The sequence below is a fragment of the Puma concolor genome, chromosome E4 (genome assembly GCF_028749965.1).
Source record: "Puma concolor isolate L17-30 chromosome E4, mPumCon1.1.hap2, whole genome shotgun sequence".
NCBI lineage: Eukaryota > Metazoa > Chordata > Mammalia > Carnivora > Felidae > Puma > Puma concolor.
The window spans coordinates 415696-439149 of record NC_141683.1 but is presented as its reverse complement, the minus strand read 5'-3'; the positions used below and the strand labels follow the sequence as shown (position 1 = coordinate 439149).

The window sequence follows — 23454 nt, the reverse complement described above, 5'->3', positions numbered from 1 at the left end:
TGAGCGTGGGGACAGGGGGCCCTGGCTGGCCAGGCGCAGTGCTGAGGCCTGGCAGTGAGTTCCGGGTGAGGAGGTGGCCGATGGCTGAGATGGCAGTCCGAAGTTTACCCAGCGGCAGCTGGCTGCCAGAAGGCTTTCACACCAATTGTGGATGCCAGACAGGACTCAGGCTGGGTCCCGGGAGAGCCTAGGAGACAGTCGTACCTGGGCAGCCTCGGTGGGATGCTCCCGGGTCTCTCCCCTCTCGCCTGGAGAGGCTTCCCCTTTCCGACTGCCCTCTGCCCTCCATGCTCTTCCGCACTCACCAGTCAAGGGAGTGGTGTCCCCTTCGGCTCCCCTGCCCCCCTGCTTTCCCTACACCCCACGATGCCGGCCTCTCCTCTTCCTCTTTCCAAAGCCCTTGTCTTTTTCAGAAAAGGGAACTGAGAGCTTATGGCCGAAGCCAACAGGGAATGCAGTGTCCCCTAAACCTGGAAGTAGGGGTGTCACAGGGTCGGCGCAGCCAGCCGGGGCCTCCTGGGCCACATGTGACCAGGCCCGGCGGCCTACGTGCAGGGGGCCCTCCCGGCCGCCAGGGGTCGCGCTGCAGGCGCCGGGCGGGCGCGACGGGGTCACGGCCGGGGGTGCGGGGTTGAGGGGGGGGGGGGTGTGAGGGGCTCCGGGAAAGCGGGGCGCGCGGACGAGTGCGGCGCGCCGCCCCGGCCGCCTGTCCCTCCGTCCGCCGCCCGGCGGGAGCGGGCCGAGCCCGGCGCCATGTCCGGGACCGGGTAGCCCGCCAGCCGCCCGCCTCCGAGCCGCCCCGCCCGGCCCGCGGGCCGGGAGCCCGGGAGCCGCGGGCCGGCAGGTAGGGGCCGGACCGGGCGGGGCGGCGCGGGCGGAGGCGGGCGGGCGCCGGCTGCGCATCTGGTTCCGCTTCCTCCGCCGCGGGGAAGTGAAAGCGCGGGGAGGGCGCCGCGGTCGGCGCCCCGCAGCCCGGCGGGGCAGGGGCGGGCGCGCAGGTGTGCGGCGGGCGTCCCCCCCGGCCCCCCGCCCCCCCGGCCCCGCGGTTCCCGCAGCAGCTCCCGGCCGGGGCGGCCGCGTGGGGCCAGGGCCGGGGCCTGGCCGGGCGGCGAGGGCATGGGGGGGGGGGGGGGAGCGCTGCGGGAAGGCGGAGGAGGGGCCGCGCGCCGGGCCCGCCGCCCCCGGCCCGGCCCCGGCGGTCCCCCCGCCGCGCGCCCTCGGGCCGACTTCCGCCCGCGCAGCTTCCCCTCCCGGGTTTCGGGAAGTCCCCTCCCTTCCCCTCCGCGGCGCCCCACGCCTCCAGTCCTCCGCTGCAGCCACCCACCGAGCTGCGCCCCAGCTCTGCGCCCTGGGGCTCGGGGACCCCCGGGGCCCCCACTCTCGGGTTGGGCCATGGCGGCAGGTGAGAACACAGTAGCTCCAGGCCCGTAGGGCTCCCGTCTCCCTCCCTGGGCTCCGCGGAGGAGGGCAGACGGCTCTGGACCCAACTTCAGGATCGCGGAGGTGGGAGGACGCAGGGCTGTTGGGTTGCTGGACTTAGCTTAGGAACAAGGGTACTTGAGTCTGCTTAAAAGACACGAAAACTTGGGTTTTGTGGGCTTCCCTGGAAACCTAGAGGGGCGCTCTTTAAGAACGTTAGCTGGGTCGTGAGGCCCTGATGTCACCAGTAGGGTCGGAAGGTCAGAAACCCCTAAAAAAGACTGTCGGGTTGGCATGATGTCATTGCAGGCCTTTACAGAAAAGATTGCGATCTCCGCAGTCGGGAGCCAGCACGGGTGGGGCCTTTAAAGGGGATTCGGGAGCAGTCTGTGGTCAGAGCCGAGGTCAGCCGCGAGCCCAGAGTGGCGTTCGGCTGGTTTGGGGAGAGGGCTGGCGCCGCCCCGCGGGAGGGCCCGGGTCTCTTTAAGGGCCTGCTGACGTCACGGGCGGGAGCGCTCGGGGTTGGCGGACCACCGCCGGTCCTACCCTCCCCTGGAAGGCCGGGAGGGGTGTGAGCGCTCGGGGTCACCTCCCGGGTCGCCTCCCTCCCTTCTTCACCTCTCCCGCGCTTGACTGTTCCAGATGCAGTGAGTGAGGGGGGGGCCATGGCGGAGGAGCGGCCCCCCCGGCTGGTGGATTACTTCGTGATAGCCGGGCTTTCGGGGAGCGGAGCACCCATCCCTGAGGAGCCGTGGGTTCCCGAGCCCAGCGGGCCCCTGCGCCCTCCGCGGCCGGCTGATCCCATCACGGATGTGGCGGTCATTGCCAGGGCCCTGGGCGAGGAGGTGCCCCAGGGTTACACCTGCATCCAGACCTCTGCTGGGGGCCACCCCTTGGAACTCAGCGCCGGGCTCCTGGGTGGAACTCAGCCCGTCATCTGTTACCGCAGGGGCCGTGACAAGCCCCCTCTGGTGGAGCTAGGGTGCGTGGCCCCCTGCATGGGGACTGGGCGGCCAAGGGGCCGGTGTATTTACCTAGTGCTCCCATGGAGGTGGGTTCCCAGCTTCCAGCCCCGCGTCCTGTTTCCCGGTCTGTAAAACGGGGGAAATAACACCTCCTCAGGGTGCAGTTGACAGGATTAAATGAGGTCACCCACGTGTAGGACGCGGCACAGAGTCAGCAAATGGGGCCTTTTCCTCGTCTCATTTACAAATGAGTGTGCAGGCCACGGAGGGCTCGAGGGGTTGCTGCTGACCAAGAGGGAGAGAGCCAGGGCCAGAGTCCAGCCAGAAGCGGGCCCCGGGGTCCACTCTGACACGGCTGAGGGTGCGAGGCTGGGAGGTAGGACCGGTTAGGCGGATCTGCCCTGGGCTGTTGACATCTGTCTCTGCTCTGTGCCCAGGGTGCTGTACGAGGGGAAGGAGCGACCCAAGCCCGGCTTCCAAGTGCTAGACACGACGCCCTACAGCCACTCGGCCAATCTAGCCCCTCCCGGCCCAGGGCACCCCCGCACCTACCTCACTTACCGGCGGGCAGCAGAGGGGGCAGGGCTGCACGCCCTGGGCATCACTGACCTCTGCCTGGTGCTGCCCAGCAAGGGCGAGGGCACCCCTCACACCTACTGCCGACTGCCCCGCAACCTCAACCCTGGCATGGTGAGCGGGGCCCGCGAGGCGTTGGCGTGAGGGTGTGGAAACCGGGCACAAAGGATGGCCTAGGGCCTCTAGGGCGGGGGTGGACCCAGAGGGGTGGCTCTCGTCTCGGGGGACTCCTTGGGGGTGGTAGAGCAAATGGCTCCCGGAAACGTCGTCAGCTATGTATCTGCTCGTCTCTCGTTGCTTCTGGGACAGTGGGGTCCAGCGGTGCACCTGTGCTACAAGGTGGGCCTGGCCAAGGCCAACACACTGGTGTACGAGGCAGGTGAGTAGCCCCTTTGTCCCCCCAGCCCCCCCGGTCTCTCGTGTCCCTCTGCCCTGGCGCCTCTCGGCCGGCACCACCTGCGTGTCCAGAACCCACCTCCCCTCTGCCACCGGGCGCTTCTCTCGCATCCCCTGGTTCCTACACCCCGGAGTCTGATCGGCCCTCCTCCTGGTGCCCCCCACTCCGCCGGGGCCGCAGAACTGCTGGGCCGCTACCCGGAGGAGGACAATGAGGCCTTCCCGCTGCCCGAGTCGGTGCCCGTCTTCTGCCTGCCCATGGGGGCCACTGTCGAGTGCTGGCCTGCCCAGACCAAGTACCCCGTGCCCGTCTTTTCCACCTTCGTGCTCACGGGCGCAGCTGGAGACAAGGTGGGTGTGCGGGGTGTGCCCCGGGGTCCAGGCTGTGCAGAGCCCGCCTGACGGCCTCTCTGCCCCCCTGCCAGGTGTACGGGGCTGCCCTGCAGTTCTACGAGGCGTTCCCGAGGGCCAGGCTGTCGGAGCGGCAAGCACGGGCCCTGGGCCTCTTGAGTGCGGTGGAGCGTGGCCGGGCGCTGGGGGGCCGGGCCGTACGCAGCCGCCGCGCCATTGCTGTGCTGTCCCGCTGGCCTGCCTTCCCGGCCTTCCGAGCCTTCCTCACCTTCCTCTACCGCTACTCCGTCTCGGGCCCCCACCGCCTGCCCTTGGAAGCGTGAGCATGCGCACCGTGACGCTGGGAAGGGGTGATGAGGGAGGGCTGGGGAGCCCGGGAGAGATGGGAGAGGTTGCGGTGGGCAGAGGAGTGGGGGCAGGGAAACGCCACGGGCTGAGGGGTGAGTGGGGCCTGAGCTCCAGCCCACGCTTGCTAGTTAGGTCCTGACAGCGCCTGCGTGACCTCTCTGTGCAGCAGGGTCTCTGACGGCAGGCGAGGGCCTCCAGGTGGAGCTCTGGGAGGCCCGAGGTTCTGGGGGACAGGTGAAGGACACGCGCATCCCTCTCTTCCCCAGGCACATCTCTCACTTCATTCACAACGTCCCCTTCCCCTCCCCGCAGAGACCTCGCATCCTGGTACAGGTGAGTCCTGGGGGGTGTTGGGGGCGGGGAGGTGAGGAGGGGCGGAGGGAGGTGGTCCGGCCGGCCTCCGTCATTCTGACCTGCGGCCCTTCTGCCCCCAAGATGTCTCCCTATGACAACCTGCTTCTCTGCCAGCCCGTGTCCTCACCCCTGCCCCTCAGGTACGTGCCCGGGTTGTGGGGGGGGTGGGGGGGGGGGCGGGTGCTGTGGCGACCAAGGACACGTAGGCGCCAGGCAGGAGCGCCCGGCTCTCGAGGTCTGGAGGCCGGGCCCCCGGGGGCGTCTGTGCATAGTGTGTCGGGAGGCCTCTCCGGGGTCTCCTGGTGACCCCCCACCTTGCGCTGCCCGCAGTGGTGCCAGCTTCTTGCAGCTGCTGCAGAGCCTAGGCCCGGAGCTGGCCGTCACCCTGCTGCTGGCCGTGCTCACGGAGCACAAGCTGCTGGTGCACTCGCTGCGGCCGGACCTGCTCACCAGCGTCTGCGAGGCCCTGGTGTCGGTGAGTGCCCGTCCTGCCCGGCCATCCTTCCCCAGACTCTGCTGCCCGCTCCTTCCTCCCAGAGGGTCCTCGACCTTCTCCTTGGGCACGACCTGTACAGCTTCGGTCCGGGGGGGCTGTTCTCCAGAGTCCCCCCCACCCCCGCTGCACCCCCTCTGCCGTCCCCGCCCCCGCCTCAGTGGCCCTCACTGCCTGGTGCTGCAGATGATCTTCCCGCTACACTGGCAGTGCCCCTACATTCCGCTGTGCCCGCTGGCGCTGGCGGATGTGCTGAACGCCCCCGTGCCCTTCATCGTGGGCATCCACTCCAGCTACTTCGATCTACATGACCCACCTGCTGACGTCATCTGCGTGGATCTCGACACCAACACGCTGTTCCAGTAAGAGGGCCGGGCCTCCCCCCCCACCCCCACCCCCAACCCCGGGCTGGTGTGTGCCACGCCCCTGCTCACCAACAGCCGGGGACAGACAGTGGGGGAGGCGGGACACGGGCCCCACCGCGCCTCCTTCCTGCTGCTTATCTCACAGGACTGAGGAGAAGAAGCCCCTCTCCCCTCGGACCCTGCCCCGCAGACCCTACAAGGTTCTGCTGGCTACGCTGACACACCTCTACCAGCAGCTGGACCAGAGTGAGAACCCTGTGGGGGCGGGGGGCTAAGCCCACAGGTAGGGAGGCCTGTAGAGAGCGAGGCCTTCCTCGAGGTCAGAGGTTGGGATCTCACCTGGTGGAAGTCGGCGAGAGGCCAGGCGGAGGATACCCGTGTTCCGAACGCCGGGGTGGGGGCGAACTTGTTCCCGGGGAGGCTGGAAACTGCCACCTGACGGGCGTGCTGGGAGCTGGCGTTGGCTCGGCAAGAGCGGGGGTCGAGGCTGGCCTGACTCGGGCTGCCCTGGTCCCCAGCGTACACTGGCCCCGAGGAAGAGGCGTCCTTGGAGTTCCTGCTGACGGACTACGAGGCCGTGTGCGGCCGCCGGGCCCGGCTGGAGCGCGAAGTCCAGGGAGCCTTTCTCCGTTTCATGGCGTGTCTGCTCAAGGGCTACCGGGACTTCCTGCGCCCCCTCACCCAGGCCCCCTCCGAGGGCGCTCGAGATGTCGACAACCTCTTCTTTTTGCAGGGTAGTCGGGACGTCTCGGGAGGGCTGTCCGGGGGCTGGGGGTCCCGGAGCCGCTTGCTCGCTCGTTCCTTCACTCGGCAAACGTCTCAGTGGGCACAGGTCCGGGCCCTGCGCTCTCCTGGGCTTGGAGGGAGTCCCAGGCACAGAGACGCCCCGCCCCGCCCTCGCGGACATCCCCCGACCCCCCGGTCTCAGGCAGGGGGTGCCGAGGGATCTCGGGAAGGCTGTGGCCGGTACGTGACCCGTGACCCCGCCTGCCCCCCGCTCCCCCCGCCCCCCCCCCCCCCCCCCAGGCTTCCTCAAGTCCCGGGAGCGCTCCAGCCACAAGCTGTACTGCCAGCTGCTGCGCACACAGATGTTCTCGCAGTTCATCGAGGAGTGCTCCTTCGGCTCCGCCCGGCACGCCGCCCTGGAGTTCTTTGACTCGTGCGTGGACAAGGTACTGGGCGCCGTCCTTCCCTCGAGCCACCGCAGCCGCTCGACGCCCGGTTGGTGCTGGGAATGCCGTCCGTGCCCCACGTGTGGCTGCTTCGGTTGCACACCTCCCTCTGGTTCTGACTCCACCCCCCCCGCCCCCCCCAGCCCGCTGCAGCTCCCTCCGGTTCTGATTCTGTCGCCCCCGCCCCACCTGCTGCACCTCTGGGGCCTGGGAAGTGGGGGGCATGGGCCGTGCTGTGCCCTTCAGGGAGAGGCCGGGTCCTGGACACCCTGGCCCGTGCCCACTGTCGTGACCTCGTTCTCTCACCTCCTGCTTCAGGTGCACCCAGAGCAGGACAAGCCTGAGCCGACGCCCTTGGTGGAGCTGGAGGAGCTGTCGGGGAGCGAGCTCACCGTCTTTATCACCCCTCCCGAGGAGCCCCCAGCACCAGAGGGCAGTGAATCCGCCCCCCAGTACTGGTGAGGGCCTCTTATTCCAAGCCCCGCGGGCTGGCTTCGTGTCAGCTGCTCCTGATGTGGCCTCCCTCTGCTCCTCCAGCTACGACGGCTTCCCAGAGCTACGGGCCGAGCTGTTTGAGTCTCCTCGGGAGCAGCCCGGGGCTCTGCCCGTGCCGGGCCCGACCCGCAGTGCCCCCGACAGCCCTGCCCCCCGCCGTACCAAACAGGTAACTGGGACGTGGGCCCCAGACACCCCTGACTCCGGCCATCTCCTCATCTGTGAAACGGATGGACTGGCGCCTCCGCTATTATTAGCCGGTGTCCGTGCGCTTGCACGCGCAAAGCACGTGAGACGTTAGCTGCCGTTACCGTTCCCGTCATCACGGTCACTCTGTCCCGGCCAGTCTGGGAAGCCAGGGGCTTATTGCCTCTCCCGGGGCACCTGCCGGAGGGCCGGCCTGTCTGCCCGGGGCTGCAGGGCGGAAGCCTGAGTGCGGCACCCCTCCCGCCCCCTCGGAGCGCAGCCCCTTGCTCAGGGAGGGGGGTGCTCCTGCCCCCCCCCCCCACCTTAAGACCTGTCTTGGCCTGGCGCTGTCCTCACCCAGGCGTCCCCGCCCCATCCAGGAGATGAAGGTGGCCCAGCGGATGGCGCAGAAGTCGGCGGCCGTGCCCGAGCTGTGGGCCCGTTGTCTGCTGGGGCACTGCTACGGGCTGTGGTTCCTGTGTCTGCCCGCCTACGTGCGGTCGGCGCCCTCCCGCGTGCAGGCTCTGCACACGGCCTACCACGTGCTGCGCCAGATGGAGAGCCGCAAGGTGGTGCTGCCGGACGAGGTGGGCCTCCGCGCCCCGCCGCGGGGCGAACCGCGCAGCCGTGGGGAGCCGGGCAGGTGTTCCGAACATTACCTGAGTGGGCGTGTTCAGGGCACGGCCGTGGGGACCGACCCTGCGTGTCTGCAGGAAGGGCAGAGACCCTGGGTGCCCCCGGGGACCGGTGGGGTCTGTGGGACGTGGGGAGGCTGCAAGAAGGCGCCTGCTGGGACCGGGGGAGAGGGGGGGACCGGGGGGGGGGGGGCGGGCCGGGGCTGGGAGGGACCCTCATCCTGCGCCCCTCCCGGCCCAGGTGTGTTACAGGGTGCTGATGCAGCTGTGCTCCCACTACGGGCAGCCCGTGCTGTCGGTGCGAGTCATGCTGGAGATGCGGAGGGCCGGTGTCGTGCCCAACACCATCACCTACGGCTACTACAACAAGGTGCCGAATCTGGCCAGGGTGGGGAGGGCGGGCGGTGGCCGGTGTGCCGTGGGGAGGGTGCTGCTCCCTGACGCCCCCTCGGGGACCCGCCCTGTGACCACTGTGTCCTACCCGTGCCCGGAGCTCCTTAGCGCCCACACGGGGCTTCCTCCTACTTGGCCGCTTTCTCACTCGCCAGAGCCCCGACGAGGCGGCCGGGCAGGTACCGCTGTGACCCACCGGTAGCCGTGGGGTCAGCTGGTGAGCCGGGAGCTGCTCCAGGCCCGCCGCACGGTGCCCGTGTTTGAGCTCAGCACAACCCCATCGTCCCAGGCAGGCAGTGAGGGTGCAGAGGGCTGGTACCTCATCCAGTGCCCCACGCCCCGGGAGGAGGTCTGGGGGGCTGGGTGTGAACACGGGGCACGGGGATGTTTCCTGCACTCAGGCCCTTAAGCGTGACCCCAAGCTGCCTCCTGCTTTTTACACGATGAAGCTAACGGCTGAGAAAGTGAAAAGATTTCTTCGAAGCCATATACTCGATAAGCAGCAGAGCCTGGGTGCGAACTGTCTGCGCCGTTTCTGGCTTCCTCCAGACTCCTCAGCGGCAGCTGCTGCTGATTCCCTCATCTGGGCTCTCGCTCCTGGCCGAGCCGTGGGCAGGACCCACCCAGGCAGGACGTCTGCAGGGGAAGGTGGCCCCTGGGTCCCGGGTGGCGTCCCTGAAACAGGCAGTGGCCGTCAGGCCATCGTCGGGGCGTGGAAGTAGGCCATCTTGATGGGCGCTGTGCTTGGCAGGCTGTGCTGGAAAGCAAGTGGCTGTCTGGTACGCCGGGCGGACGCCTGCGCTGGGCCAAGCTCCGGAACGTTGTCCTGGGGGCCGCTCAGTTCCGCCAGCCCCTGAGGGAACGGCGGCGGCGGCAGCAGGCGGCAGCGCCAGAGGCAGGCGGTGCCCAGACAGGTGGGTGGGGGCCGTGACAGGCTTGGGGACAGCAGCCAGGCTCCAGCAGAGAAGCGTGGGGGGCCAGGGCTGGCCTCGTGGTGGGCACTGGGTGTTCTGGGCACTCTGGGTGGGCTGCGCTTGGCCGGTAAAAAGGGGAGGATGTTCTGCCCGGGAGGGTCCCTGCGACCCCGGTCCATGCGGGGAGCCCTGTGTTGGAGTAGAGGGCTGGTCTCTAGGTGGCTGCCTCTTGGCCTCGTCCCCGTCTTTTGCAGAGCCTCGTCTGGAGCGTCACTCCCCTACCCGCCCGCTTCAGCGCCAGACCACTTGGGCTGGTCGAAGCTTTCGGGACCCAGCTTCACCCACAGGGCGCCTGGTGAAAAGCGGCAGCCTGGGCAGTGCCCGCGGGGCCCAGCCCACCGTGGAGGCCGGCGTGGCCCACAGTGAGTACCCTTGTCTGACCCCCAGTCGGCTTTCCTAAGCACTTGCCAGGAAGAGAGGGGTTCTCTGTGGGGGGGCGCCGTGGAAGCTGGAGGACCTCGTCTGGGACTCCGTCGGCTGGGGGTGGGGGGGGTTGTGGCGCCAGAGTCCGATCAGCCAGGGACCGTGTTTCCCGACTTTTCTCTGCCCCGCAGTGATCGAGGCCTTGGGGGTCCTGGAGCCCCGGGGGTCCCCTGTGCCCTGGCGAGACGGAAGCCTCTCCGACCTGAGCTTGACCGGGGAGGAGCCGGCGCCTGGGGGCAGCCCGGAGGACTCGGGCTCTGCCCTGAGCACCCAGTCCACTGAGGCCCCGGAAGGGCTGAGTGGGCGGACGCCCAAGGCTGGTGGGCGTCAGGACGAGGCCCGCACCCCCAGACGAGGGCTGGGCACCCGCCTGCAACAGCTGCTCACCCCTTCCCGCCGCCCCCCTGCCTCGCGCGGCCCCCCGCCCGAGCTGCCCCCTGACCCACCTCCCCCAGCCCGCCGCAGCCCCATGGACAGCCTCCTGCGCCCCCGCGAGCGCCCTGGATCCACTGCCTCTGAGGTAGCCGGCGAGGGGAGGGTGCAGCTGTGGCGGCACCCGGGGGCCCAGGGGGGCTGCCAGTGCGGAGCCGGCCCCGGGGAGGCCCTAAGGGGGCTTTCTCCTGTGATGGCAGAGCTCAGCCTCTCTGGGCAGCGAGTGGGACCTCTCCGAGTCTTCTCTCAGTAGCCTGAGCCTTCGCCGGTCCTCAGAGCGCCTCAGTGACACCCCTGGGTCCTTGCAGCCGCCCTCCCTGGAAGTGAGGATAGCCCGCATCCCTCCATCAGAGGCGGGGGCAGAGGAGGTGGGAGGACGCTTCCCGAGCCTGGCGGGGTCTTCTCCCTGCAGATCCTGCTGTCCAGCTGCTCCCTGTGCCGGGCCTGTGACTCGCTGGTGTACGACGAGGAGATCATGGCTGGCTGGGCACCTGATGACTCCAACCTCAACACCGTCTGCCCTTTCTGCGCCTGCCCCTTCGTGCCCCTGCTCAGCGTCCAGACCCTGGATTCCAGACCCAGGTGCCCGAACCAGGGTGGGTGCTCCGGGAGGGATGGGGGGAGGGGAGTGGAGGCCCAAGGGCTGACCCCTCTTATTCCTCCACAGGGCCCCCAGCCCCAAGCCTGCCCCTGCCGGTGGCAGCAGAGACGCTCCTGTCCCCGGGGGCCCAGGCCCTGTGCTCAGTGACCGCAGGCTGTGCCTCGCCCTGGATGAGCCCCAGCTCTGCAATGGGCACACGGGGGTAAGGGCTGGCGAGGAATTGGGTCTGCGTGTGTCGCCCAGCAGGGGGCACCGGGGGTGGTAGGATGCGATGGGCATTGAGGGCATGGGGCATCTGAGAAGCTGCTGGACGTGGTGGCCCAGCGGGAACCCGGCACTGAGGATCGGGCCGCGATCCTCCCTGAACCACCCACCCTCTTTGTGCCTGACAGGGCACCTCCCGGCGGGTGGAGGCTGGGGCCTGGGCGTATCTGAGCCCTCTGGTGCTGCGGAAGGAGCTGGAGTCGCTGGTGGAGAACGAGGGCAGTGAGGTGCTGGCATTGCCTGAGCTGCCGGCTGCCCACCCCATCATCTTCTGGAACCTTCTGTGGTATTTCCAGCGGCTGCGGCTGCCCAGTATTCTGCCCTGCCTGGTGCTGGCCTCCTGTGATGGGCCCCCACCCCCCCAGGTCAGTGCCCCCGCCCCTGCTTCCTGAGCGCTCCTTCCCTCACCTCCCAGCTCTGCCCCTTGGGCTTCGGAGGTGGCACCTGCTTTGACCCCTGGCCTTTTCGCGCCACTACTCAGCCTCGATTCTCTCATCTGTAGAATGGCACAAGCATCCAGTGCCCGGGGCTGTCAGACATCTCGTGTACCGCCCAGCACCTGTCACAATGCCTCCTTGACATTCGTCTGTTCATCCCACCACATACGTACTGGGCACCCATTAGGTCCCGGGCAGCGTGTAGGCAGTAGTGACGCGGCGACTGCAGAGCAGAGAGCGTGCTCTCAGAGAGCCCGCGCTCTCGTGGGGGATGAGCACTCCTTCCCTCTTCTTTCTGACCGCATCCCGGAACACCGCTGGTCCAGGTCTCGTTCTCTGCCTGCCACCTCCTGAACCCGCCCCCTTCGTCTTGGCCCCTGCAGGCCCCGTCTCCCTGGCTGACACCTGACCCGGCGTCTGTGCAGGTGCGGCTGCTGTGGGATGTCCTGACCCCTGACCCCAGTAGCTGCCCACCTCTCTATGTGCTCTGGAGGGTCCACAGTGAGTCTGGTATTTGGCTTAGGCTGGGAAGGGGTGGCTTCCACGCCCCGAGGGCTTGGTGACCCTGGCTGCCTTCCTTCGTTTCACACAGGCCAGATCCCGCAGCGGGTGGCATGGCCGGGCCCCGTGCCCGCACCCCTTAGCATGGACCTGCTAGAGTCGGTGTTGCGCTATGTTGGTCTCAGCGAAGTACACAAAGCCGTGGGGCTCCTGCTGGAGACTCTGGGGCCGCCTCCCACAGGCCTGCATCTGCAGAGGTACGGTGCTCCCACCCGGGAGGTCCCTGGCCTCCTGTCCTGGGCTCCGCAGTCGTTTTCTCTCACTCGTCCCCTCTGCCTCCATTGCAGGGGCATCTACCGTGAGATCTTATTCCTGACAATGGCCGCCCTGGGCAAGGACCACATGGACATAGGTGAGGGAGCAGGCAGGGGACTGGGGAGGTGAAGGATCTGGGGCCAGGTGTTGTGGGGCGGGGGGGCGGGGGGGGCGGGGGGGGGGGGAGGGCGCTTGGAATCCTGATCTGTTGACTCACCTCCACCCTCTTCCCTAGTGACCTTCGACAAGAGGTACAAGTCTGCCTTTAACAAGTTGGCCAGCAGCATGGGCAAGGAGGAGCTGAGGCAGCGGCGGGCACAGATGCCCACTGCGAAGGCCATCGATTGCCGGAAATGTTTCGGAGCACTTCTGGAATGCTAGGGACCCTTAAGCTTTTGTCTCCCACCGGGGGTGGGGAGGTGAGGGCGAAAGGGTTCCAGAGATAACCTGCTTCCCTACTCCTTCCACACAGGAGTTGGGGACGGCCTGGGAGGCAGGCCCAGCCATAGGCACCGAGTGCACGGGCAGCAGGAAGCGGGACCCCCTGTGACCAAAAGTCACAGTCCCCTATCTGCGGCCTGCCCAGTGCGCTCACGCTGATGTTATAGGAGGTGGGGGTGGCGTAGGGGAGTTGGCACAGTTCTGCTCTTCCCCAAATTGTACCAGGAACTCTCCTCCAGGGCACCCACAGATCTGCACCGCCCTGGTCACGTTACAAGTTTTTGTTTTAAAAAACAACTGGAAAAATTCAGAGCTACTGAGCCTTTGCCCTGAATGGGAGGGAGGGATGTCATCCCGCCAGTGATGGTTCTTCTTCCCCAGAATTGCCGAAGTAGCCCGAGGCTCTCCGTTACACCTTCCTACCTTAGTGTTTGTATTTTAAGTTATTTATTTTGGAGCCATAGCCCCTTGCTTAGGAGGCTCTTAGGGATGGTGAGAAAGAGAAGGGACACGGGGCACCATGGTTCAGTGGCTTGTAGCTGCGGAAGAGGCAGGGGCCATCTAGAGGAGCCCCAGACCCCCCTCAGGAAGAACGAAAGCCCCGTCCAGTCCAGTCCTTCCCGCCCAGGGCCCGGACCGTGCAATAAGGGTCGTTCCTTGCAAAGTTTTGTTGGATGTAAATACAGTAAAAGCTGCTTCTGTCTTTTTCCTTCTGTGTCTTGTTTCCTGGATCTGGGACAGCGGTGGGGGATACCTTTTCTTTTTCCCCGACTGCACATCTTCCTTTCTGCTTCTCCATCCCTTTGCAGCCTCTGGGGTGGCCGGCTTTCTGGGACCAGGTCTGGTGCCGGTCCCCTGGGGCCCCGGGAGCTCTGAGAGCAAGAGAGGGGTGAGTCTGGCGCTGGCCGTGGTGGTGCCAGTCCGTGTGGCACTTCCGGCCCTCCCACACAATCGCCCCCTTGTCCCTCATTTGTACCCCGCACAAAGGCTCCATTCTCCGGGGGCCTTGAGCTCATCCCTGCCTCCTTTCCCTCTCGGCTTCTCCAGCACCGCCCCATAGGACGGCCCTCTCCCTGGTAGCTGGTGTTGGCCCTCTCATCGCCCTGGGCGCCCTGGCAGTGGTCCTAGGCCGCTTCAGCTGCTCTAGCCCCGGTTCCTACTCTTCCAGCCAGGGTCCCAGCCTGGGGACGGCGCCAGGAAGACAGGGGCGAGGACTGAGGCGCTCCCGGCATGTGGGCAACAGGGAGCCGGGCCGCCTCGGAATTCTCCCTTTCCCGTATGATGAAATAAATTCCGGAAACAATAATTACCAAAGGGAATTAGCCAACAAAACAAATGCCTTGGGTCCTTCCCCGGAGGGCAGGAGTGTCAGCGGAGGAAGTAACTTATGTGAGGCTTTATGCAAATTCCTGGGAGTGGAGAACAGTGGCTGATGAGAGAAGTACTATCTCTAAATTCTGGAAGCTTCAAGCCACAGGACCGACCCTTCCCCATCCTGTGCCAAGCGTGCTGGGTGCTTCTCCAGGGCCCTAAAAGAGCTGCACAGGAGGGAAGCAGGGGCTTAGGAAATGCCACCAGTCTTGCCAGGGACGAGGAGATGCCTTCTTCAGTGAGGAACCCTCACGTCACCCCAGCTTCTGACCAGACCTCATCTCCCACAATCAACCTCTCCCTGTGTCTGCAGGGGAGCAACAGCCTTTCTGAAATACACGTTTTTGTTGAGTGTAGAGTGTCCAGCAGTGTGCTGAACCGTCTGGAGGTACAGAGAGAACTTTAGGGCTCTGTCCCTACCTTACAAGAGCATACAATCTCATTGGTCTAGAGTTCCCCTTGACTCACAATGATAATCATCCTTGTCTCCAGCTTACACCTCTCACCCATGGGCTTCCTTCTAGACACCTACAGACAGATGGGACAGGACTCCAAAGTTCTTCAAACACGAATATCGAAATTCCAATAGCAAAGTACTCACTATGACGTCTGATAACTCGGTCCCGTGGCCTAGGGAGCTGTATGAGGGGAAGGATATGCCTAAATTACCTGGCTCAATTTTCTCCACCCACACTTTAGAGCAAGTAGGCTTGAGTGTGACAGAATTTTAATTAAATCTTGTCTCTGCCATTTACTAATTGTATTATATCAGCCAAATTAACTGCTGTGCCTCATTTTTTTCCTTGCCTGCAAACCGAGGAGATTATTCGTCAAGATTAGTTATATAAACCACATAAAGTGCTAAGCACGCTCCGTAAATGCTAGCTTCAAAAAGAGAACGAACAAACAGGCAGTCTGCAGAGGGAAAGGTCAGGTCCGCTCCAACTGTGAGCCCTTGGAGGACACACGTCTTCCTTGGGAGTTTGAGCACTCCAAATATTTTTTTTTTTTTTCAACATTTATTTATTTTTGGGACAGAGAGAGACAGAGCATGAACGGGCGAGGGGCAGAGAGAGAGGGAGACACAGAATTGGAAACAGGCTCCAGGCTCTGAGCCATCAGCCCAGAGCCCGACGCGGGGCTCGAACTCACGGACCGCAAGATCGTGACCTGGCTGAAGTCGGACGCTTAACCGACTGCGCCACCCAGGCGCCCCGGGAGTTTGAGCACTCTAGATTCAAAGTCCCCTCCACGGTCTTTCTGTTGAAAGGTATCTTCGTCAGGCCCGGCATCTTCAGCCACCATGCTCCCGGAGTCTGCTCTCGGCCCGATGGCAGAGAACGGGCAAAACAGGTTAGGGAAGGCCTGCGCCTTCAGTGAGGGCTGGGACTTTGTCACAATTCTCCTGGATCCCCAGCACATGGCAGGCCCTCTGTCTTGTATGTTAAGTAACTGAGGCAGCGAAGCCATCAACATGAGCAGCAATTTTCAGTGCAGAGCAAGGTGGGAACAACAGGTAGACAGCAAGAGAAGCTGAATTTAGAGCTAAGAGGGTGGCAGTGAGGAAAACTCTCACAATAGTTACCATTTACTACGTTCACTAAGTGCTTACTATATCCTTGGCACTGTTCGGAGCATTTTAAGTGTACTATTTTTTTGTTTTTAATTTTTCAATGTTTATTTTTGAGAGACAGCGCGAGTGGGGGAGGGGCAGAGAGCGAGGGAGACAGAATCCAAAGCAGGCCTCCAGGCTCTGTGCTGCCAGCTCAGAGCCCAACGTGGGGCCGGAACCCACAAACTAGGAGAACGTGACCTGAGCCCAAGTCGGAGGCCCAACCGACTGAGCCACCCAGGCGCCCCTAAGTGTACTATTTTGAAATCCTCCCAAGTACCCTATGAGCTGGGCGCTCTTCTCAATACTCTCATTTTACACATAGGGAAGACTGGGGCACAGAGAATAGAGATTAAGTCACTTGCATCCAAATCCTACAGCTGGTGAGAGGTATACAGCCCAGGCAGCCTGACTCCAGAGACCACGTTCTTCATCTGGACCTTAGGAGCCAGAAATTTAAGAATGGGCGCACCCCTTTGCGTGGGCGTCCAGGGTCCACCCAGCTTCATGGAGCATCCTCCACCAGTTTCCTTTGCCTTGATTTCTAAAGGATTTGAGGGGCTCCTGGGTGGCTCGGTCGGTTAAGCGTCTGACTTCAGCTCAGGTCACGATTTTCACGGTTCCTGGGTTCCAGCCCCAGAGCCTGGAGCCTGCTTCAGTTTCTGTGCCTCCCCCCACCCCCTCTAAAAAATAAACATTAAAAAAAAGTAGCAATAAAGGGTTTGAAAAGGACATTCTAGTGCTTCTGGAGCCAGTTACCCCTGGTTTCAAACCACTGCCTCCTCCGTAATTAAATGTCCGACCTTTGCAGGTAACTCAACCTCTCTGAGCCCGACCCTGATGTACGTGGGTTCAGGCTTCAGCCCTGCCACTTAGCACGGGCGACTTTGGGCACGTTATGTCCCCGCCTGTACACTGGAGACAACACTATCTCCCTGGAGAGGTAGGAGCAATCAATGAATCAGTCCGCGGAAGGCCCAAAAGAGTAGGTGATGAGCCCGTAGCGCAGCGCTCGCCAGCGGCTCCCCGGCACCCTGACTCCGGTCACTGGATCCCGGTCCTCGAGGAGCTCGAGAACCGCTCCGACAGTTGGGCTGCAGGCAGGGAGGCCGACTCGAGGCGCCGGGCCCAGGCGCGACCCAGCGGACGCAGCTCCTCGCGCGGCGAGCCCCGCCCGCCCCTCGCCCCGAGGCCCCCGCACGCCGGGCCGCCCCGCGCCGGGCACCGCCGGCCCCGGGAGGCTCGAGGCCTGGGCCGGACGCGGGCAGGCCACGCCCCGCGCGCACAGCCAGGCCGGAGCGCCCACGGCTACTGCCCCCGTCAAATTCCGGGATTCTGTCGCGATGAACCACCACCCACCGCGGAGTCTGGTGCCCGCTCGCCGGCCTCCATCTTTGGAGTCGGAAGAATGAGAGCGGGCCGAAGGGGAATCCCGGTTTGGGGAGACTGCGGTACGGCGGCTGCCTGGGGACCAAAACGTCTCTGAGGTAAAGTTGCAGCCTGAAGCGATTTTTTGACCCCCGACACTTAATGGGCTGCTGAAGACCCGGATGTGTCTGGGACTGGCCGAGGTACCCATTAACGCGCCCCCGCTAGACCATCCCCCTCCTCCGTTTAGGATTGGGTATTACGTACGCCAGTCATCACTTCTCCAGCCACTCACTCCTCAAGGGTGGGGTGTAGTCCCAGCATCCCGTCTCCTATTGGTGTGGCCGAGAAGAAGAGGGCGGGGAGGCCGGCTTAGGTCGCCCAATGGGCGTCGTGGCGTGTGGGGAAGGCGGAGCCGAGGCGCTTGGCAGCTGCCCAATCAGCGTCCTTGTTTGTGTGGTGCCGCCGCCGGTGCAGCCGCCGCCGCCGCCGCCGCCGCCGCCGCCGCTGCCCCCGTCTGTACCGCAGTGTCTGCTCCGCCCGCCCGCCCCGGGCCGGCCCGCCCCCCGCCCCCGCCCCCGCCCCCGGTCCCGTCGGCGGGGCCCGGAACCCACTGTGCCGTCGCCTCCCTTTTTCGACGCCTCCGCCGCCGCCTGAGGAGGCGAGCTCGCCGGGAGTTACACCGCCACCGCCAGGTGAGGAGCTTTGGCCTAGGCCCGCCTGGCCGCCCGCCCGCCGGGGGCGGTGAGCAGCGAGGACGGCAGGGAGCCGGGAGGAGGAGGAGGCGGCGGCGGCGGCGGCGGCGGCGGCGGAGGTGGGGGAAGGGAAAGGTGGAGGGCGGGGGAGGGGAAGCGCCCGCGAGCCGACGCCCGCCCGCGCGCCCCCGCCTCGCGTCCCCCTCCCCCGCCCGGCCCCGCGCGCCCCCGCCTCGCGCTCCCCTCACCTCGTCCCCTCCCCCGCCCGCGCGCGCGCCCCGGCCTTTCCCTTCGGCCTCGCGCGCCCCCGCCTCGCGTCCCTCCGTTCCTTCTGCTTTTACTCTCTCTCCCCTCCCGCGCGCCCCGTTTCCCCCGCCATCCCCGCTTCCACTCCCGGCCTCCCGCCCGCCATGCGTCCCCTCCGCTCCTCTCTAGCGCCCCCCCCGACCCTCTCCGCCCCCGGGGGCGCCCTCGGGGCGTGGGGGCCGCTCCCCGCGCGCAGGGCCGGGTCTCCTGGCCGCCGGGGCCCCCGGGGGGTTCGCAGGGTGCGGGCGGCGCGAGGGTTTTTCTTTATGTAGGTGAAGGGCTCGGCAGCGCGGAACCTGGCCCCTTTATTCCGTCGCCCTCCCGCCGGGGAAGGGAATTGTCCCCGCCCGTGTGGGCGCTTCTCTTCTGAGCTGAGTAGCGACTCAGCTGCCCCTGACCCCGCGGGGCTCCCGGGACGCCCTGCGCGTGCATCCCAGCTCGGCGCCTGGGGGTCGTCGGGACTGGGACCGGCCCTCCCCTAGCCACTCCGGGACCTAGCGTCCTTTCTGCCGCCCCGCCCGCGGCTGCCCCGAGGAGCGAGCCCCGCTGTGGGCGCCCTGCGCCAGCCCGGGACAGCCTTCCCCTCCGTGAAGGCTTGCTCGCCTCTTCGCACTCTTTCCAGACACAAGGTGTTAGCGCCCAGGGCTGGCGCCGCGGTGGAGACAGAGGCCCTGATGGCGGGTGGGTGGCATGTGCGTGTTCGCCGAGCCAGCTCTCAGCCTTTTCTTCTGCTGTCATCCGGAGAACCGGGAGTTTTCTCGTTTCCGATGCGTGGTGGTGCGGAGGGCTTTTGTGTGCGCGTGGGAGAGCTGGGGGACGCTTACTATATGTTTCGGCGAAGGGGAGGCCACACTGCAGCGCGAGCTCTGGGTAGCAGCAGCTGGGGCAACGCGGTTTGCACAGATCCGCGGGGAAGAGCTGGGGCTTTTGAGTGTTTGAAACATTTTTATTTCTAAGAATTTAGTTTTGGGTAGACAGTGCGTGCATGTGATACACGGTGAATTCTTCCCTTCCGCCTGTGCTTCTTCGCAGTCCTCCTCCCCGTCCACTGATGTCCCATTGTTTTCTGGCAGCAGCAGCGGTGTCTGTGTGTTGGAGGTTAGTTAACCTGTTGGGGTGTTGAGTGCTGACTGCACTGCTTTCTCTGGGCTGCACTGACCTGAACTCTTCCTAGAAGTCTCCTTCACGTGCTTGGTGCCGGAGCCCTGCGGATAGAGTACCGTTCTGGAGTACCATTCCCGTCCGCGCCGCGCCGGGTGAAGGAGGCTGCCTCTGGGGCTGCTGCAGGTGGTGCTGTGGAGGGCTCCGGTACGTGTGCAAGGAGGGCCCCCCATCTGTGCCGCTCCTTTGGTGACGACACCTAGTCACCGTTTGGGGATGGGCTGGGCCCAGCGTCCTCTTTCCTTGGGCGTTCTGAGCGGGTAGGTCGCCGGAGTACCGATGTGGTGGTAGCGCTGTCTTCCGTTTGTAGAGGAGCGAGGGTTCTAGCCTAGCGGCGGAGGTAGTCAGCGTGGTGAGGAGCACAGCAGACGGCTGTTGACCAGTAGGAATCAGAACCCAGACCTGCAGGCTGAGTGACCCAGTTTGAGAAGCGGTGAGGCCCCTGGACTTATGTCCTGTTTATTCCTTACTTGACAACATGTCCCTGGAGTGACAGGGACCCGTAGCTGGCAGCAGCATCCGTCTTTACCACACTGTGGTCTGCCTCCCCTGACTGTGTGACGGCTGTTAACTTCCTGTTTAGAGGCAGCTCAAAAAGGGTCTGAATAGAGGCTGCCTTCACATCCTTGTTTAGGGTCAGTGTTGACCAGGTTCCCTCATCAGCCCTTTACATCTGCGTTCTGGCGGTGACTTTCACTGCTGTGTTAGCATAAATCAGGCCACGGGGTTGGGGAGGGAAGAAGTGAAGATTTTCTCTGAACTTCATAGTCCCAGAGTTCATTGAAGTGCTGCTTGTCTCACCCCCTTTCCCCTTCCTCCTCTCCTTTTTCCCGTTCTTCCTTTCTTTAATGGTTGGTTTTTTGTTTTTTGGTTTTTTTTTGGACAAATGTTTCTAACCCGCTACACCCTTCCTCCCCGCTGGTTGGGCCTGGTCAGACCTTCAGGTTGATTGGAATTTGGTTACAGACCTGGAGCATGTAGGGTGGGGTCAGTGTGTCAGTAGTATTGTCCTCCTGATCTTATGCTGGGTCCTCCGGATTCATCCTGGCTTTAAGGAGTGTGTTGTATGTAAACCAGGCCTCTTGTTTCAGTTTACCGTTCCTTCCTTCCTCACCTTCCCCACCCACCAGGCTGGAGGTGCGCGTGTAGGGGAGCAGCAGTTGTTTCGGGACTTTGGAGTATATTCCATGTTAGCCAACCCACTGGGACAAGCATGCTGACAAGCAGCCCTCTGCACTCAGAATGCTCGTGTTGCTGGGCTCATTGAGAAAAGCCAAGCCAACTTTGATTGATTAACACAACTGCTAGAGAAAGTGTAAGGTTTGAGCCATAACTCGGACGAAGGAATTTTCTTTCCCAGACCGTTTGCAGTATTGAACGGCATCATAACACATCAAGGTCCGGTAGTCAGGCATTTTCTGAAGCAGTTTGGAGGGGAGGGAAGAAGAAGAAAAAAAAAAAAGACACACCCAGATTGACTATAAATCTAGCCCTGGCGTAAAGCTGTCCACCTCTTGCTCAGGAAAAATCCAACCTATCAGACAATGCCACACAAAGTTGCAGTTCGCCTGCATTGGCTAAGCTTGGGAAAAGATGCATGAGGAAGTTCAGTTTTTGTTGAAAAGGGCTGGCTTTTCGGGGGGAGAGCTTCTCTTAGCTGTGTTGTTTAGTTTATCCTCAGTATTCTATTTCTGCGATACTTTCTGCAGATCTTGGTGGCTCCAGAGTCCATAGAGCAGAGACCCCTGTATTCAGGTGGTAGTGATGAAAGCATTGGAAGATAGATCTGATTTGAAATGCTTCCTTTTCATGTTTCATCTTTTACTCTCTTGCGGATGTATGAAATATTCCTGTGTAGTTTTTTGAGTTCATTCAGTTGGAGAGCAGTGACCCAGGGTGGTCAAAGAGCTTAGCCCATCTTTTACACTTCTTAGCTGGTGTCTCTCTCAAATCCTTTAATCTTTGTCTTACATTGCCATTAACTGGCAAGAAGCTATCAAGAGTTTTGGGTTATTGTACCAAAAGCAACAGGTGAATAAGAACACATATTTTGTTACTTTTGAGGTGTGAGACTGGTCAAATCCCAGACCTCAAAGAGTTCTAGTAATTGCGGAAGCAGCTTTGACAACACGTGAATTTAATTGTTACGAACCGGTAAACTATTGACAAAAAATGACAACACTTCCACATTCCTGAGCCATTTTCTCCTTGATTTTCACAGATAATGTAAAAACATACACATTTTGAAAATAATTCAAGTTATCATTACTTGAATCTGAAAGTCGTGCTTTAAACCTCTTGATGAAAAGTTTCTTGATCTTGTCTCATTTTGGGGGAAGGTGGAATTTGTAATCTCCCCAGATGTAGGCTGGAATGTCAGTAGGATTTAGATTAGACATGAGGATTAATAAGTACCCGTTATAGTTGTGAGGGATTAGAAATGTTAACTGGAGAGTTTGTGCATTTCTTACTTAGAAGTTATTTCCGGGGCGCCTGGGTGGCGCAGTCGGTTAAGCGTCCGACTTCAGCCAGGTCACCATCTCGCGGTCCGTGAGTTCGAGCCCCGCGTCAGGCTCTGGGCTGATGGCTCCGGAGCCTGGAGCCTGTTTCCGATTCTGTGTCTCCCTCTCTCTCTGCCCCTCCCCCGTTCATGCTCTGTCTCTCTCTGTCCCAAAAATGAGTAAACGTTGAAAAAAAAAAAAAAGAAGTTATTTCCAAAGTAGCTTTTTGAGAGTATTTAAATTCAGACTTCCTGGGAGGAAGGTTGTGGGACTAGTAACTGGCAGGTGGGCCTAGTAGAACACTGGTATAGAGAATCTAGAAATCCTGGGTCAGATCCTAGTTTTAACATTTGTTAGCTACGTGACCTTGAGGAACGCTTCTAATTTTTTCCCCCCATCTCACCTGCTTTTATAAGGCTCCTAATTTTTAAATTCTCGTATTCCTCAGTAAAAGTCTGTCCTTACAGTGGCCAACAAGATCTTAAATGATCTGCGGTTCCCTACCCCTTCTCTGCTGACCTGTCCTTCTCCCTGTTGCTTACTCAGTTCCAGCTACCTTGACTTGTTACTTAAATACATTATTTACATTCTGTATCTTAGGATTTTGGCACTAGCTCTTCCTGCCAGTGGGAAATAGTTTTTCCTACAGAGATAATACAAATGACTAATTTTCTCAACTTTATGTTTAAATATGTCACCTTTTCAGTGAGGTCTTATCCTACCTCTTAAAATTGCACCTTCACCACCCCTCACCCCTAATTCTTCCATGTTCTATTTTTGTTTTTTATTTTTTACAAAAACTTTTAATATTTATTTATTTTTGAGAGAGACAGAGCATGAGCTGGGGTGGGGCAGGGAGAGAGGGAGACATAGAATCTGAAGCAGGCTCCAGGCTCTGAGCTGTCAGCACAGAGCCCGACGCAGGGCTCGAACTCATGAACTGTGAGATCATGACCTGAGCCGAAGTCGGATGCTTAACCAACTGAGCCACCTAGGCACCCCTCTATTTTTGTTCTTTATAGCACTTATAACTTTATAACACATTTGTTACATTTATTGCTTTTTTTAAAAGTTTATTGGGGCGCCTGGGTGGCACAGTCGGTTAAGCGTCCGACTTCAGCCAGGTCACGATCTCGCGGTCCGTGAGTTCGAGCCCCGCGTCAGGCCCTGGGCTGATGGCTCAGAGCCTGGAGCCTGTTTCCGATTCTGTGTCTCCCTCTCTCTCTGCCCCTCCCCCGTTCATGCTCTGTCTCTCTCGGTCCTAAAAATAAATAAACGTTGGAAAAAAAAAAAATTAAAAAAAAAAAAAGTTTATTTATTTAAGTGACTTCTATAGCAAAGTGGGGTTCAAACTCATGACCCTGAGATCAAGAGTCACATGCTCCCTCTGACTGAGCAAGCCAGGGCCAGGTGCCCCACCCACCCCCCCCTTTTTTTTTTTTTTTTTTTTTTTACATTTATTGCTTACTGTTTCCCTTCCTATGATACAAGGTCCATGAAAGCATGGATTTATTTTGGTATTTTAATGCCTAATACAGTGCTTGATACATAGTTAATAAATATTTGTTGATCAGATGAGACTAATAACTGTTTTCCTAATCTCACAGTTGTTTATAACAAACGTACGAAATGTGATTAGCATAATATGGGATTTTAAAGTGTGAACTTTGAAGCATCATACAAATAATGATAAAATTACTGCCTTCCCATTGAAATGATAAATAACACTTGATTATTCAGAAAAAACCTTCATGTGTTCATATACATTATCGCATCTCTCTTAAAGTCTAGCCTCTTGTTTCTGGTGTTCTACTCTGTGCTAGGCTCCTCTGCCTCTGATTTCCATCCGTACCTCACACCCAGCGTGTTCATCGTCGGCTCCCCTTCTGTGTCACCTAAGCCAG

The 23454-nt window shown here is 61.8% G+C and overlaps 2 protein-coding genes and 1 long non-coding RNA gene across 11 annotated transcripts in view; 2 read left to right on the top strand and 1 right to left on the bottom strand.

The window, feature by feature from the left end:
- Positions 1–649: 649 nt before the first annotated feature.
- DENND4B (DENN domain containing 4B) lies at positions 650–13245 on the top strand. Of its 9 annotated transcripts, XM_086693181.1 has the most exons (29): positions 1156–1402; positions 1729–1811; positions 2062–2401; positions 2822–3074; positions 3270–3339; positions 3538–3707; positions 3782–4026; positions 4322–4388; positions 4491–4549; positions 4740–4884; positions 5089–5264; positions 5413–5513; positions 5786–6099; positions 6294–6439; positions 6758–6897; positions 6977–7103; positions 7482–7707; positions 7997–8125; positions 8900–9062; positions 9317–9484; positions 9677–10065; positions 10178–10300; positions 10390–10559; positions 10645–10780; positions 10971–11207; positions 11606–11780; positions 11872–12037; positions 12128–12192; positions 12331–13245. In XM_086693181.1, exons 3-29 carry the CDS (start codon positions 2085–2087, stop codon positions 12474–12476), a joined length of 4623 nt encoding a protein of 1540 aa, XP_086549307.1. In that variant the 5' UTR covers positions 1156–1402; positions 1729–1811; positions 2062–2084; the 3' UTR covers positions 12477–13245. The 9 variants fall into 9 exon arrangements, 7 of the variants coding, with proteins under 7 accessions (XP_086549305.1, XP_086549307.1, XP_086549301.1 ...); XM_086693179.1 differs by lacking the exons at positions 1156–1402; positions 1729–1811 and adding an exon at positions 650–844; XM_086693175.1 differs by lacking the exon at positions 1729–1811 and having other exon boundaries at positions 11663–11780.
- LOC147572160 (uncharacterized) lies at positions 12965–14880 on the bottom strand. The gene is made up of 2 exons (XR_015245777.1): positions 13513–14880; positions 12965–13408 (listed from the first exon to the last, which is right to left on the bottom strand). It is a non-coding gene; the product is annotated as an uncharacterized LOC147572160 (long non-coding RNA).
- Positions 14881–17440: 2560 nt separating this feature from the next.
- GATAD2B (GATA zinc finger domain containing 2B) overlaps positions 17441–23454 on the top strand; it is an 85953-nt gene continuing 79939 nt past the window's right edge. Inside the window, exon 1 of the mRNA XM_086693183.1 lies at positions 17441–17582. The gene's annotated coding sequence lies outside the window, so the exon portion shown is untranslated. The remainder of the gene's footprint in view (positions 17583–23454) is intronic.